The following is a 16,332-nucleotide window of genomic DNA, read 5'->3' on the forward strand; positions in this document are numbered from 1 at the left end:
GTTTATTAGTTGGTTTCTTATTCGTACATTCATAGATGACTGCTCAGATCCACTCTCCTCAGTTGAGTAGGCCAAAGAAATGAGTGGAAATAATTGAAGCCCTAAAGAGTGAAGGAGTTAACCTGAGGTGAACGTACAGGCTCACCTCATCATATTGCTGTACTCCTTCACGGGGAAGGAAACTCCTCACAAAGGTTACAACAGTGTCACATACACCTGCAAAAATAGCGAAGCTACCTTTTCTCTTTACACTGTTTATTCTAATTTTATATTCAGTTGTGCGAGGTTAACGTCTTATAACACTGACTTTGGACTGTCAATACTGATGATAGGCCATTAAACCATACCCGCGGCCGGGATTGAACCCGCGGTCATAGTCTCAAAACTCCAGCGACGGGCTGGGGGTTTGAGACTCTATGACCGCGGGTTCAATCCCGGCCGGGGGTATGGTTTATTTGCAATCGTGTCATTACGATTTCTTGAGTCATGTCGATAGGCCATTACTTTTCTGATTTTCCATGTGGAACCACCAAACCCGTAGGGTCATATAGTGCTTACGGATTACGAGACAATCAGGTTTAATCATAAGATGTGGGAGGTAGAGCCAGTTTTCAGGACTAAGAGCCTGTTATTAGCATCAGGGTAACCCCCCCCCCTTAAAGCGGTGACAGGGATGATTGGGAAGGCATCAGGTATGATCGTGAATGTTGCTGAACCTTAAATCTTGGGTCTTGGGAAGGGGATTAACTGTAGGGATTGGATAGAGTATATAGTGTTAAATAATACTTTCAGGGGAATAGGTCTGAGACATTTTGCGGTTGAGGGTGATGTAGGTGGCGGAGCCGGGATAAGTGCTCCAATGGTGTCGTACCTGGTAAGATTGGAGGTGCAATTGGGCATGGAGGATGGGGAGGGTTCGTCTGGTTGCGCATCCCTTCCAGGGAACGCATTGTCATGCGAGTGTTTATGCACTACATTCTTCCGGCTAGAGCGTAGTTGTTTCAGAAGGTATTTCATATAGAATACTTGTGGGCGTTATGTAGGATTGCGGAATGGCTGACTTAATTGTTAATTTTATCAAGCCTAATTGCTTCCTATTCTTCACATGTTAAAAGATAATTACAGGTTAAACACTTCATAATAATAATAATAATAATAATAATAATAATAATAATAAATATTATTATTTATTATTATTATTAAGGCTATAATCCATCTGGATATAAATAATAATGATGCTTAATTAACCTCAAAATAAGGACTGCAGTATACTTAACGTGTGGTTTAGGGGGGGGGTGAGCTGATCAAGGGTTATTAATCCAAGGAATTGGAGCTGTCCTTCCCTTTTCCGGATCTAGCCTGTTGGCCTCTTGTTACCCAGGCGCTGTAAACCCATACGGGTTGAGCGCTTCCCCATGAATATAGTATGCCATTTGTGTTCGAAAGTGTTCATTGGCAACGACTTAAACGACGAAAGTTTATCATTCTTTTCAGCCAAGAACCCCTCAAGGAAGGTTCCTTGATGTTGGTGAGGGGCTCTTGATTTAGGGAATTGGATCTGTGCTCCAGTTCCCCGAATTAAGCCTGAATGCCTTCCACATCCCCCCCCCACAGGCGCTGTATAATCCTCCAGGTTTAGCGCTTCCCCCTTGATTATAATAATAATTCAGCCAAGAAACATTTTAATAATTTTATTTTACAACTTTTTATAATAGTTTATTCCTTCTTAGAGTAATTAAAAGTTGAGGAATTGATTAAGTAATTGAAGTATATATGAAGCTCGTTCGATAGCTGAAACATAAACATATGATTTACCTCTGAAAGAACTACATTTATAAATTATAATTATCGACAATAAGCCAGTGGAAGACCTCGGTCAAATGACAAAAAGCTCCAGCTGCGGGTTTATCATATGAATAAGACCTGCGTCAGGATTAACGTCCTGTTTCTTGATGACATTTGCCATACTAACACATTTCATCATTTTAAACGTAAAGTATTGTATTAAATTTTAAAATATTGAAAAAAATAATGAATAAAATACGCAATACTACTTATCATGCCAGTAAGGAAAATAGCCTAAAATGTAAGTAAAGCCACGTACGAGTATCTGGACATGGTGATTTAGGCGGGAGAATGGTATGAGCGGACAGTCAAGCCGCTCACATTAACACAACGGTGTCGTAGCGCTTATTACTGATATTTGTGGCAGAAACAAGAGGTAAGTGTTATGTAACTTGTTGAAAGTCAACTCTGTGGTGAAGGAAAGCTGTAAGATGTATATAAAAAAGTTAGAATTATGGTATTACTGGGATTGAACTAGGAGTTCCTGTAGGTGTTACACTATGGCGGCCTTATTTAGTCTTTTAAAAGACAAATTCCCTTCATGGAAGGTTCCCCCAATTATTATTATAATCATGGGGAGCGCTAAACCCGTAAGATTATACAGCGCATGTGGGGGGATGGAAGGTATTCAGGTTCAATTCAGGGAACCGGAGCACACATCCAATTCCCTAGATCAAGAGCCCCTCACCAACGTCAAGGAACCTCCCTTGAGGGGAAGGTTCCCCCAAGATGCCGATGATGCAAGGAATTGAACCAGCCCTCCCGTGAATCAAAGATTCCTTCAGTCTCAGGCGCTGTATAACCTCTTAAGGGTTTAGCGCTTTCCCCTAAATGTCATACCAAGCAGTTCAAAGTTGACATTATTACCCAATACACTGAGTGAATGATATTTTGGGGTAAAAAATTTTGGATGCTTGACATATTAGTTACCTAAGTTATGGTTTTTAAAGTATCTTTATTACTTAATGCTGTATAACCCATGCCGGTTTAGAGCTTAGTTATGGTTATAATGTTGCTTGATTTAATTTGTCTGATGCTCTTGTTGACATTATTTTCAAACTGATCAGTCTTGTGCAAGTGTGTGAAAATGATATTCCGCCTGGGACATGGTAAGTAATCAGGTTTAATTAAAGTAAAGGGAGGGCGTTGCTCCATTTCGCTGGATTAAGATCCCTTCATTGGCATCTTGGACCCCTTTGAAGGCTGCAGTGGGTGAAGGTGGTGTTAATTATTTTCCCTTGAAGAGAGGCAGGGGGAGGGAAGCTTGATAATTAAGGGCTTTTGATTCAGAGAATTAGAGCAACACTGCAAAGTGTGAAATCTCATTTCTACCTACCATCCATTCTTCAGAGCTGAACCCTTACGGGTCAGTAGTTTATCGGTGAAGATAATATTTAGTAAAGTTCACTGACACTAATTGCTTTTATTTAATCTTTAACTTTGTTCTGTTTAGTTACCGAAAGTATTTTTTCATTGGCAGTTTTTCACTAAAATAAGTTGTCAAGCCAATAGTTTCGTATACCCTTTTAAGTCTGAATTATTGTTTCGAGTTTTGTACTCTATGCCTATTTTCTACTTGCACACTAGTCGTGTATTTTCTTGTTTTAACTATCCCCATTCTTTCCCTTGTACTCCTTGATCAATCTACTTGATAGGTTGGTTTGTCTACACCCTGAAAATTTAGCATCATTGTTTATACGGGTTTAGCGCTTTATTTGTGAATAATATAATAACTCTGGGGAAGGATCACATACTTTCCCATAACAGCCTGCTTATGAAACCAGGACTACCCCTCCTTTGACACAGACTCCCTCTTCGACTTTTTCTTGGCGACTTCGTTACACCACTGCCCACTTTCCTTACTGACTCGACAGCTTTTTGCATACTCCTAACCATTGCTAGTTTCAGATCTTCGATATTTCGTCTTCAGCACATCCTGCCTTGCAGCGCTCGCTGTATGACCCTTGTTGGTTTAGCGCTTAGTTATGATTGTAATATGTACCCAGGATTTTATTATTAAACTACTAGGATATTTTTCGTTTAAATTTACTACTAAAGGAATAAAAAGGAATCCTTACTTGAATATCTCTACGATCCAGTCAATAAATGCTTTGATACATGTCTCATCTCCTATAGGTGTTTGGATAATTTTATTGGAAAAATTCGAAATTAAATGTTGGCGGTAAATTCAGTTAAGGCGTTGGTGTAATAGTTCCATAATTCTTAATGGTTTACTCTCTTCGACTACCGGTTAAGTTTCCACAGGACATACCTTAGCCATAAATAGCTCGTGTTACTGAGCCTAATTTATTTAATTGTGTAGAAATCATGACAGTGGAGTAGAGGGTACATTAGGCGAGTGCTTCCCAAGGAAGTCTGGACTGTTTATCCCTCAGGTGAAGTTCCTTGATGCTGGTGAGGGGCTCTTAATATGAGGAATTGGACTTGTCCTTGAAAAGAGACTGAATGCCTTCCACTTTCACCGGGCACTAAATCCTTACTGGTTTAGCGATTCCTCTCCTTCTCCCCATGAAAGAGTGATAATGTACTGAATGGATTGGTGGATGTGTTGAGACGATTTAATTAATTTTTACTTTATTCTGAAGGACATTCCTAGCCATTCCTTTCGTTACCCCCTCCAGTTTTTTGATGTCTGAGCTTTCCACCCACCCATGGCAAGCCAGTCTTAAAACTAGCGGTCTTGTGTAATGACTGCACTGTATTTGTCTTAATAGGAATCCTCACGAATCCTTCCGGGAGTTCTGTACAATTACAATCTAAGACTCCATTTACTAATATAACTAAATTTGAAGTAGGACGGTAAATGTAGTGCAGTTGAGTTTTCATTAATTGTTGTAACTATCACTCATTGAACTAGATTAAGCTATGAAATTTCATGTAAGATTTAAGTCTTCTAAAATTGGGGTATAAATTTTTTTTATTTACTTGTCGGCAAACCTAGCTGTTAGTTGTAAACCCATATTAGAAGAAAAATGATTAGTGTGATAAACATTTTGATACTGAAGTAAAAGTAATATATTGCAGGAATGGTGTTGCCAGTTCCAGGTGCCCCGGTTAGCCCAGACTTGGCCAGACACCCAGGTATCCTCATCCACCGTCACAAGGTGAGCAGCAACTGCCATTTTTTGGGTAGATAACTGCCAGTTATGATGTAAAACTTTGGAGTTTATTGAAAAATAAGTTTGACGTTTTTGTGAATTTAATACTTTCGTATATGGCCCTTGTCTGTTTAGGACTTTCTTTGATGATAATAATAATACAGTCGTATATTGAAGTGCTACTTAAATAAAGTTTTCATAATAATCATCATCATTACAGGTAAGTGTGTTTAACAGCTCATCGAGGGACATATACACACTGCCTGTCAGGTACGTAACGATTATGCAGTTCCATTGATCTTCATTTTTCACTGGCTTTCCTAAGTGAGATTACGTTTATATTTAATGCCTCAAGTGTTACTGAGAATTAGGTCTTGACATTCACGTGTCATGACGTCAAAAACCTGTTTAGTATTGCGTGACATGACTCGTGATGGGTATCGATGTCCAACTATTTGTCTAACCCATAGTAGGCTGTAATCCCACTTAAATTTTGCTAGTTTGTGGACAGTGTGTTTTGCTTTTACTTTCTGCTCAAGGACGCCTTCGAATTCAGTCTCTTCATTCTATGAAGCCAGTCTCTTTTTTCCCCCTGTTCCTCATGTACAGCACAAAATAATTCAACTCCATTTTCCACTCGCACTTCCTTAGCTGTAGAAAGCATCTAGGCCCCTTACCTTCACGGAGATCTGAGAACCAAAACACTATGCTGCGCAAGGTGTGAGATATCCCATCAAAGCCTTTAATGCATGATGCATGATCTTATCTTGTGAGGGTTTTATATATATATATATATATATATATATATATATATATATATATATATATATATATATATTATATATATAATATATATATATATATTTTTTATATATTATATATATATTATATATATATTTATATATATATATATATATATATATATATATATATATATATATATATATATATATATATATATATTATTGTCATTTTTTCCACTGGGGGCCCCTTCAAAGGATGCTGCCTTTTCACACCTATGTGCTAATGACCTTGACCCTATGATAATGACCCTTCCGGGCACGTGTCGCCTTTTCACACCTAGGTGTTACTTCCGGTTTGACCTTGACCTCGTCCTCGAGACTACCTCACCCTTGACCCCGCCCACGACCCCCGCCCGCGCCCTCGCGCCCGCCTGCGCCTTCTGCAGCGTCATCCGGATCGCCCCCGCGCCCCGATTTTTTTTTCGATATTTTTTCTTATGCTTTCCTTGGATCAAGTTTTTGGATTCCCCCCTATGGGGGTTTTCGAAATTCCCCCGCCCCACTTTCACCCCCCAATCCCCAAAATTTATCAATATTACCAAGTTTTTTGGATTCCCCCCTATGGGGTTTTCGAAATTCCCCCTCCCCACTTTCACCCCCCCCAACCCCCCAAAATTTGTCGAAATCAAAGTCTCCATCTCCTTGGATCAAGCTTTTCTCGATAATGCAAGTTTTTTGGATTCCCCCCTCTGGGTATAAGCATTCAAAATAGACTCCTCCTATGGGGGCATGCTTACTACAGGTCTAAACAAGTCAAATGACCTAAGAAGGGCGTTTACTCGGCGGTCAGTGACGTCACGCGCACACAGGCTGAATCTTGTCGACCCGTTTAGTTCATTAAATTTTAATAAGGGGACATAGTAGTGACGTCACGTGATGACCGTGCACACAAGCTGAAACTTGTCGACTTCCCCCTATGACAGTGACGTCACTACTGTCCCCTTATTAACTTTAATGAACTAAAAGGGTCGACAAGATTCAGCCTGTGTGCGCGGTCATCACGTGACGTCACGCGCACACAGGCTGAATCTTGTCGACCCTTTTAGTTCATTAAAGTTAATAAGGGGACATAGTAGTGACGTCACGCGATGACCCCACACACACATAGGCTGAATCTTGTCGACCCTTTTAGTTCATTAAAGTTGATAAGGGGACATAGTACCTACATCATAGGGAAAACATTTTCACTCTTAACCCCAATTTTTTCATCAGAAAGACACATTTCAGGATAACACTAATACACAATATTTTTTTTTTCATTATTTATTATACAGCAATTTCTGGTAATACATCACTCTATTCTCCTACGTTTAGATGGTGGAATATCAGGGTGTCCATAAGCCAAGGATTCATTAGTATTCAAATGATATCTTTTATCATCAAAGGCTGACAAACCTCTCTTATTAATTCTTACCGTACATATTTCACCTTTTACATTACTTATAGACTTACACGCGAATAATTCTCTATCTACATTTGATAAAACATTCTTATATCTTGCATGTGTTAATGGCATAAATTGCGAAGGAATACCCTTGGCTCTGCTGACAGTAGTTGATCTTCCAGCAATCTTGACAGAATACATTTTAGCTTTCAGGGCTATCAACTCGCTAATATGGTTATCGCACATTAGATTTCAATAACCCCAGCTCCCATTTTCTACTATCATCATATAAGGGATGCTCAGGACTGAAATTTGAAAAATCCATATAACCTAACAATGGTTCACTTTTTAACTCGGTGTACAAATCTTTACATTTCAAGCTAAAAATATACGAGTCAGTATCGGTATAAAGAAGTCTTACATCATCACCATAATGCTGTTTTAAAACTTTATACCAAAAATGATACAATTTCTTTTTAGCTATCTCAAGAATTTGAAAACCGAGATAAAGTGGTTGCTTAACTTCTAATATATCTTTATTGAATGTGCAAATTACTCTATCTTGATTTAAATGTGTGATATTTTTTAACAAAGGATCCTTACTCGCTCTAATAAATGCTTTCTCATTATTGATATATCTATATTTCTCGGCATACTTTGTAATATTCAACAATGATTTCCCATATATGGCGTTATTAGTTAATTTGAAGGCTTTTGACTTGATAGGACATCTTGTAGCTTTTCTCTGTGCAATATTAGTTATGAAAGGTTCTAAAAATTGTCTGTATATTCATATATGGTATGAACCTTTTCCACCTCTAACCCAAGTTCCAGTAATAACTGTAACAATTCTAGACTGATCAAATAATTTTTCTAAGATAAATGACTGCCCACTAATTTCCCATTAGATTTGGGGATCTTTCTACCTTCATTTTTCAATATAGATTCACAATAAGGAGATAACATCTCTGCTGATATATTCATGTGTGATAATATTAAAGGAAGTTCATCAGTGCGCCTAGCTACCTCGGGGGATATGTGCTTGGTATCACATTCTATCCAATATCCCTTTTGACCTTCACAGGAAACATTACTTAATCCCACATCGAGGAAAGCATTCTTCTCGTCATTCGATAATTTTCTGATACCATTCTGCGGAAGAGCTTCAACCATCGCACTAGCATACAAAGAATTAAAATCTAGATATAAAATATGAGTGCCCATTCCACTCTCAACATCAAAATTAGGGTTAATTAGGGGATTATCTGCTTTAGAATACTGATTAATTGCGCACGTGAACCCTCCTCTGAGATTCCTTTTAATAAAGTCATATAATTCATGGGAATATATCATATCTAATCTTGCATTAGTTTTCAATAGGAATGCATCCCAAATGAATGATGGTAAACTTATATAATTACTAACGTCTAGCTTATAAATATCTTTGAGTGTTTTACGCCACGGCTAACAAACCAACATCTGTCTTGAGATATAACATCAAGTAATCTCCTAAAGTCTTACATTTACCCAACTCAAACACTTTCAATGCATGTTCATAATCTTCTTGGCTGATAGCGCTATTTCTCAAAGAATTAAAAAAATGATCTTTACTCGGTAATTTTGTTTCATCGAGCTTCTTTAAACTATCAATATAATCATAACACAAAATTTGTTTTCCTTTACATAATAAAGGTAAGACATCTCGAGGCACATCTTTCAGAATAGCCTCTGTATATTTCAGGGATTTACCTGCCTTGATATGTTGTTCTGCTAACGTGGAAAGAGATCCATTCAATAAAGACAGTGAATCCTGAAACCTAACCTTACCTATGTCTACTTTCAAGAATTTGAATCCTTGTTTCGAATAAATTTCAACGTTATATTTATCAACATTCAATTCCTTTAAAATTATTCCTAAATCATACGACATATTATGACAAAAAAGCAATAATTTTTCTCTTGTCTTTACACTGCATATTACAACGTGCACAATAGGCTCCAATATAATTATTGAAATTTAAAGTATGGTCATGGTGTTTGTTTGTCCTTGGGTTTTTTGAAGGTGTTACCACATAATTCACAAGTGTTCTGAGAATCATGCCTCATCTTATCCTCCTCTGACATATGGATTTCATGATACTTTCTTCTAAACTTTATTTTATTCCATTCACCACTAACATTTAAAATGAAATGATTAACAGCATCCTCCCCCTTATAACTCTTTATACACACTATTTCTCCTTTGCGATCAAATATAACAATAGGCAATGGCTTTATGACGAGACTCAATTTTACCTGCTGGGAGAGTTGTCTAATGCACATTCGAAATCAAATACACCGATATATTCGTTGGAATGCTTATGACTAAAATTTTCAAAGTGTACTGTTGTTCCTTCCGGGGGGAATACGAGAACCTGATTGATTTTACATCCATCTTCGTGGATATCCAACTCTTCCTGTGTATTCAACTTCATCAAACAACTATGACAGTGCTTCTTTACACCTTTTTCTGTCATTATCGTTCTAACATACCCGTCAAAATCTTTGATTAAAACCAAATGACTTTCACTCAACAATAACGCACACATAATGTCCTTATATTTCTTATTCCCCTTACGACACATAGCCATAAATGTCCTATCTTGATCCTTTCTTAATTGATAAACATATAATGACACTTTATTTTCCTTCTCTAATATACCTAACTTATCACGTGTAATGGGAAAATCATCTATAGAAGTTTTTGCATGATTAAGACATCCATTCTTAGTATTAACTGCTCTGCGAATATGATCCCATGACATATTCTTTTTATGACATTGATAGGCAGCAAAAGCACGCAGTACACATAACCCATCATTAATCTCTGGATTAAATACATATTTCTTCCCTCGCAGTTTCTCGGGATATGCCACATATGATCCCACTTCCACTCTGAATTCTACTTTAACATATTCAATACTGAAAGATTCGATTTGATCTATGATTCAGCCAGATCCTTCCTGATCTTGCAACTCTGACTCGTATCTTTCTAATATTGTTCCCACCCATCGATCAAATACTTCAGAGATTTCCTCTTCACTTACTAACTCAAACGCTAAATTTATCACAAATTGTCCATTTTGATCATCACCCGATATGTTTTGACGTAATGTCCTTATAACTATAATTGGGTGGATTCTGAGCGACATTGCTAGAGGCGATCTATCATACATATCTCGCATCTGTTCTATAAAATAATCCCTATAAACATGTAAATACATTCTTAACTCTGTTATAAGTTGAAGGAACACTATATTTCCTCACTGTATGTCTACCTCTAAAATTCTGGATATATGTAATAACTTCTGGGCTCTCATCTTCACTATTATCATTACTGTCAGACACGTCATGCGAGGTAGTTGCTCTCTCATCATTAATGGGGGCAGAAGTATCCGCACCTCCGCATTGTGAGGTACCAACACTAGCAGATCTACCTGCACTCTCATCTTCATTCCTCGTCTCACCACCAAGCTGTGCGACATTACTCTCAGGTGTATTTCCTGCAGAGGAAAAAAGTATATCCAATTCATAACCCAAAAAATATTAAGATTTCAATGAACAGTAATATTACGTCCAGTAATGGGGGTAAGAAGGTCACCCTTCACAATTTTTACATATATATAAGCATATCCAATTCATAACCCAAAATATTAAGATTTCAATGAATAGAACAAAAAATCTTTTCTCGAGTGACTAGCACATTTTCACAACAACAAAAGATCACAATTGGTTACATACCTGTTTCTATAGCCTTCTTCCATAAAGCATCTACACGTGCCCACTCATTATCCAATTGCAATAACCTTTCATTGCGTTGTACACCGCCTTTCTCGATTACCAACGAACGCTGCTTTCTAATCGATAATCTTCTCTTCACCAATGCTTCCAAGTATTTCGAATATATGCTATCCCCTGTTAAGAATTTCACTTATTAACACACTATCAACGTAAAAAATTCACTCGTATGCTTCAACAAAAATTAACCCAAATTTCACTCGTATGCTTCAACAAAAATTAAACATGTAAAAACTGTTTCACCGCTTATCAAGAATTTTCTAAGTACAACTTACCTTTCTCCATGATGTGCGGTTGGAAAAGATGAGGTCCTTTAACTTAATGAGAGGAATACTGTGGGGAAGATGAGGTCAGTCAGGCTTGACGGATGGAAACACAATCCTCGCTCTGAGTGACTCCTCGACCTTATATGGGCCGCCCCTTCCCCCGACGCCACTGTGTAATGCGATTCACACCCAAGGTAGAAAATCACACCTGCGTCAACTCAGGTCAGACAGACGGCATGTAATGCGGTTCACACCCAAGGTAGAAAATCACACCTGGGTCAACACAGGTCAGTCAGTCGCCACCCTAAAGTAACTAATTTTGATGAGGCAGTCCCGCTCCACATTAACTGCGTCCCCTTATTAACTTTATTGAACTAAAAGTATTATATATCTTGAAAACCCATTAACACTTAGTGTACAAGTCACCTCTCTATGGTAAACACCCTTTTTAGTTCATTCAACTTAATGAGAGGAAGCTTTTAGTTCATTTTTAAAATAATAAGGGGAAGATGTTGAACTTGACAACATACACATCTGCTGACGTTGATATATTTCGTTATCCATCAAGGATTATCATTGCCGGTTATTCGAATAGTGGCAAATCTTATTTCGCATCAAAATTAATAAAGTTATACCATGAGAAATTTCATAACATTATAATATGCGGGGTGACATCACATCCCTTAGAACAAGATTCAGAGATATCTCATAAATTAACATTAAGTAAAGATATTATCGACCCGCAGAATGTCATTGCATCACCTGATGAAAATACAATAATTATTGTTGATGATCTATTTTTAAAAGCTGGTAACAGTGAAATTATTCTCGAATGTTTTACTAAAGGTAGACATCATAATATAAGCATTATTCTGATTACTCAAAATATATTTCACGGAGGACGATATAGTCGTACCATGGCTTTAAACGCCACGCATTTTGCTTTATTTAAAATGAGGGATCTTGGACAAGTAGAGATTCTGGGGCGACAAGTGTTCGGAAAAAATAAGGAATTTGTAAATATATATAAATCTGCTATAAAACGATCACCCTTTGGTTATTTATTCATAGACCTTGCATTAAATACACCAGAAGCATTACAGTTGCGAACCAATGTGTTACGGCAGGATTCCTACGAAATTGTATACCAATGGAGCGAGCAAAATTAATTGAAAAGGTATATAGAGATCCTGGTTCTGCGGGATCATTCTCTGGGGTAAACAGTTTATATACAGCTGTAAAAAAGATCGATCCGTCCATAACCTTGAAAGAGGTCAGAAATTTCTTAAATTCAGAAAGATCATATACTTTATACGTTCTTAAACCTAAGAAGTTTCCTCGTAGAAAAATAATTGCTCCTAAACCCAGAGTGATATTAACCTGTGATTTGGGTGATATGTCTAAATTATCCAGATATAATGATGGATATAAATACATTCTCGTGTGTATCGATGTTTTTTCAAGATATTTACAAGCAGTACTCATGAAAAAGAAAGACGGACCGAGCACTTTACATGCATTACAAAACATATTGGAGAATGAAAAGGCGAAGAATATATCGAGATTATTTACAGATAAAGGCAGGGAGTTTCTAAATAAACAGGTACAGAATTATCTCCAGAGTAAGCATATAAAGTTATATCATGTATTTTCGAAAGAAACAAAAGCTTCCATTGCAGAGAGAGGCTTGCAAACGTTGAAACGTAAATTATACAAGTATATGACAAGTGCCAATACATTTAATTATTCAAAAGTGTTAAATGAATTAGTAGATGCGTATAATTCAACTCCACACTCGGGGATTGGTGGTAAAACCCCATTGCAAGTCCATGGTATTACGTCATTGAATGATATAAGGAATCAGTTTCGGATAAATTATAAAAATGGAAGATCCAATAAGAAACGAATCAGTAAGAAGAAATTGGCTGTTGGAGACACAAGAAGTGTCTCTTAGCAGATCATCCGCGTTTAACCGAGGGTTTCACACACAAAATACAGAGGAAATATTTAAAATATATAGAATTAATAATTCTCAACCTATAACAACATATCATTTGAAAGATTTGAAAGGTGAAAAGATTAAAGGAATATTTTATCGCGAAGAATTGACCCCAGTCATACCACCTCCAGAATATATTATCGACAGAGTATTGAAACGAAAAAAAATTGGTGGAATTACGCATTATTTGGTATCTTATAAAGGTTATGATTCCACTTTTAATTCGTGGGTTTGGAGAGTGAACATCTGATTACATATAAGAGTTTTCTCCAAGGCAGAACTATATTAGGTGTTGACCTGAGAAGTGAACAGGTTAAGAATGCTATATCTGTCGAGAAGAATGGTAATTTGAGAATAGATATGACATTTGGTAAACCGAAAGATGAGAATAGAATTTGTCTGATGTTTGGTGAAACTAATGCGATTTTAAATATAAATGAAAATAGAACAGTGATATTACATACACGAGTATAGATCATGAATTGTGAAGAGATAAATATTGCCTTGAAACATCATACGGGAAGATACGCCTCGTATTTGGGATGTTTTGCCGCAAATAATATAAATGAAGTTATTATGAGGATAAAAGATAAGCCGGTAATTTTCATCATTAATATATTGAACGATCAAGATGAAAATATTGGTCATTGGATTACTATATATGTGAACAAACACATATTATTATATTTAGATAGTTTCGGGGTGGATTTAAAACATTATACAAATATATATGATAAAATTATGTAAAAGAGAAATTTCATGTACGGTATTAATCAGAGGATTCAACATGAAAAATCATTGGTGTGCGTCTTATATGCTATATATTTTGTGTATAAGTTAACAAATTATAGCGTAAAGAAAATTATACCATATTTGTTTAAAGATTTTGGTAGAAATAAATTAAAGAATGATCAATTTATATTGAAATATGCATATGAGCATTTCAATATACCTTCATGTTCAAGTGTATTTGCTAATAATTCAACCTGGAATTATGAAAATCTGTGTAAAATATTGGAATTATCGTACGGTGGGGTAGAGGCGTTTAGAGGCGGGGCGAAAGGTCATAACGCTGCTATAAATGCCCGTGCTGGGTCACTCTTTGCATCTACTGTCATTCAAGTAGGGTCAAGGATGAATCCAATTCAGTACTCCGTTGGAGGTGTCTGCGAGGAGGAGAGAAGACTGCATCCCTGTGTATGTTGGAATAATCCACCTGCGGTAAATGGTAAGTGAATATTGAAAAAAAATCTTTTTTACACATAAATGATTTTAGAAGTGTAATGTATTAACCAATAAAACTTTTTAACGCATTTAAAGATATGCCTTATTCTTCTAATCGAGAAATTTTTTTTCTTTGCCAGATGCGAATATAATGCGGTTGTTGGAACTTATTCGCGCAAATCAAATCCGACAGGAGCAAATGATTTGCGAGTTGATGGGATTGTTAGGAGCGAGATCCGCCCAGCCTCCTACCCATCCATATGGTGATGCTGCTGCCCCTCCTACCCATGGGGTTGATGTTAATGATTTTATCCAGGATATTGTAACTCCTACCCACGCTGAGATCGCACCTTCTCCCCAGTCTCATATGAGTGGAGAATGTGTTAGTAGTTGTTATTGCGATAAATGCGTATGGAGCGAGATGGAATATTTTATGACAAATTCCCAACCTACTTCATGTATGGATGAGGATTCCCCCATAAATTATCCGTCAGCTTCCCCCATAAATTATCCACCAGCTTCCCCGGATGAGGATTCCCCCATTTATTATCCACCAGCTTCCCCCCCAGAAGTTTAGTGTATAACAGATGAGGAAGATGATGAACAAAATGCACAGAAATTCTACAAGAGAAGAAAAATTACTCTACGTTGATTTTAGTCAATGAATTGTAGCTTTTTTCAATGAAATTGTATTTGTTTGTATTACCAGAAATGTAATGGCTGTATAATAAATAATGAAAAAAAAAAATATTGTGTATTAGTGTTATCCTGAAATGTCTTTCTGATGATGAAAAATTGGTGTTGTATATGTGCATGTGGGGTAAACTCGACAAGATTCAGCTTGTATGTGTGACGTCACTGACAGAAGGCAAGTGTCCCCTTATTAACTTTAATGAACTAAGAGGGTCGACAAGATTCAGCTTGTATATGTGACGTCACTGACCGCCGAGTAAACACCCTTAGTTCATTTGACTTGTTTAGACCTGTAGTAAGCATGCTTACCCCCAGAGGGGGGGGGGGGAATCCAAAAAACCTTGATCCAAGGAGATTGAGAATTTCGAAAACCCCATAGGGGGGAATCCAAAACTTGTATATCGAGAAAAAAAGTCGGAAAATCGAAAACAACCTTGATCCGAGGAGATCATAAGAATTTCGAAACCCCCATAGGGGGAACCTTAAAAATTTGATCCGAGGAGATGGAGAGCACAAGAAAATGAAATTCAAAAAAAATTCGAAAAAATCGGAAAAAAATTCGAGGCGCGGGGGCGATCCGGACGACGCTGCAGAAGGCGCAGCAGAAGGCGCGGGCGGGGGTCGCGAAGGGCGCGGGCGGGCGCGCGGCGCGACGGGGGGTCGTGAAGGGGGGTCGTGGGCGGGGGTATTGGGCGGGGTCAAGGGATGAGGTAGTCACGAGGTCAAGGTCAAACCGGAAGTAACACCTAGGTGTGAAAAGGCGACACGTGCCCGGAAGGGTCATTATCATAGGGTCAAGGTCATTAGCACATAGGTGTGAAAAGGCGGCATCCTTTGAAGGGGCCCCAGTGGAAAAAATGACTACTTATATAATATATATATATATATATATATATATATATATATATATATATATAATATATAATTATATATATATATATATATATATATATAATATATATATAATATATATATAATTATATTATTATATTATTATATTATTCTTCTAGAACGGTTATCTTGTAATATAAAAGATTTAAAAAAAATCCAAGCGCAAATTCTCTTAAGTACATCTAATGTAAGTTGCAGAAGGAAGAGTTTTTACGGAAGTAGGATGACTAAGAGATAGAGGGGGCGGGGGGGGGTTATGGAAGCAGACAGG

At 37.2% G+C, this 16,332-nt stretch overlaps 1 protein-coding gene across 2 annotated transcripts in view; it reads left to right on the forward strand.

The window, feature by feature from the left end:
- Positions 1–15,086, forward strand: part of LOC128702087 (uncharacterized) — a 35,400-nt gene extending 20,314 nt beyond the window's left edge. For both annotated transcript variants that reach the window (XR_011394304.1, XM_053796094.2), the window contains 2 exons: positions 4,891–4,970; positions 14,618–15,086. Coding sequence is in view for 1 of the 2 variants with exons in the window: in XM_053796094.2 (XP_053652069.2) it covers positions 4,891–4,970; positions 14,618–14,629 (92 nt within the window). In the remaining variant the exon portion in view is untranslated. The remainder of the gene's footprint in view (positions 1–4,890; positions 4,971–14,617) is intronic.
- Positions 15,087–16,332: the final 1,246 nt, after the last annotated feature.

The sequence above is a fragment of the Cherax quadricarinatus genome, chromosome 83 (assembly GCF_038502225.1).
Source record: "Cherax quadricarinatus isolate ZL_2023a chromosome 83, ASM3850222v1, whole genome shotgun sequence".
Lineage (NCBI taxonomy): Eukaryota > Metazoa > Arthropoda > Malacostraca > Decapoda > Parastacidae > Cherax > Cherax quadricarinatus.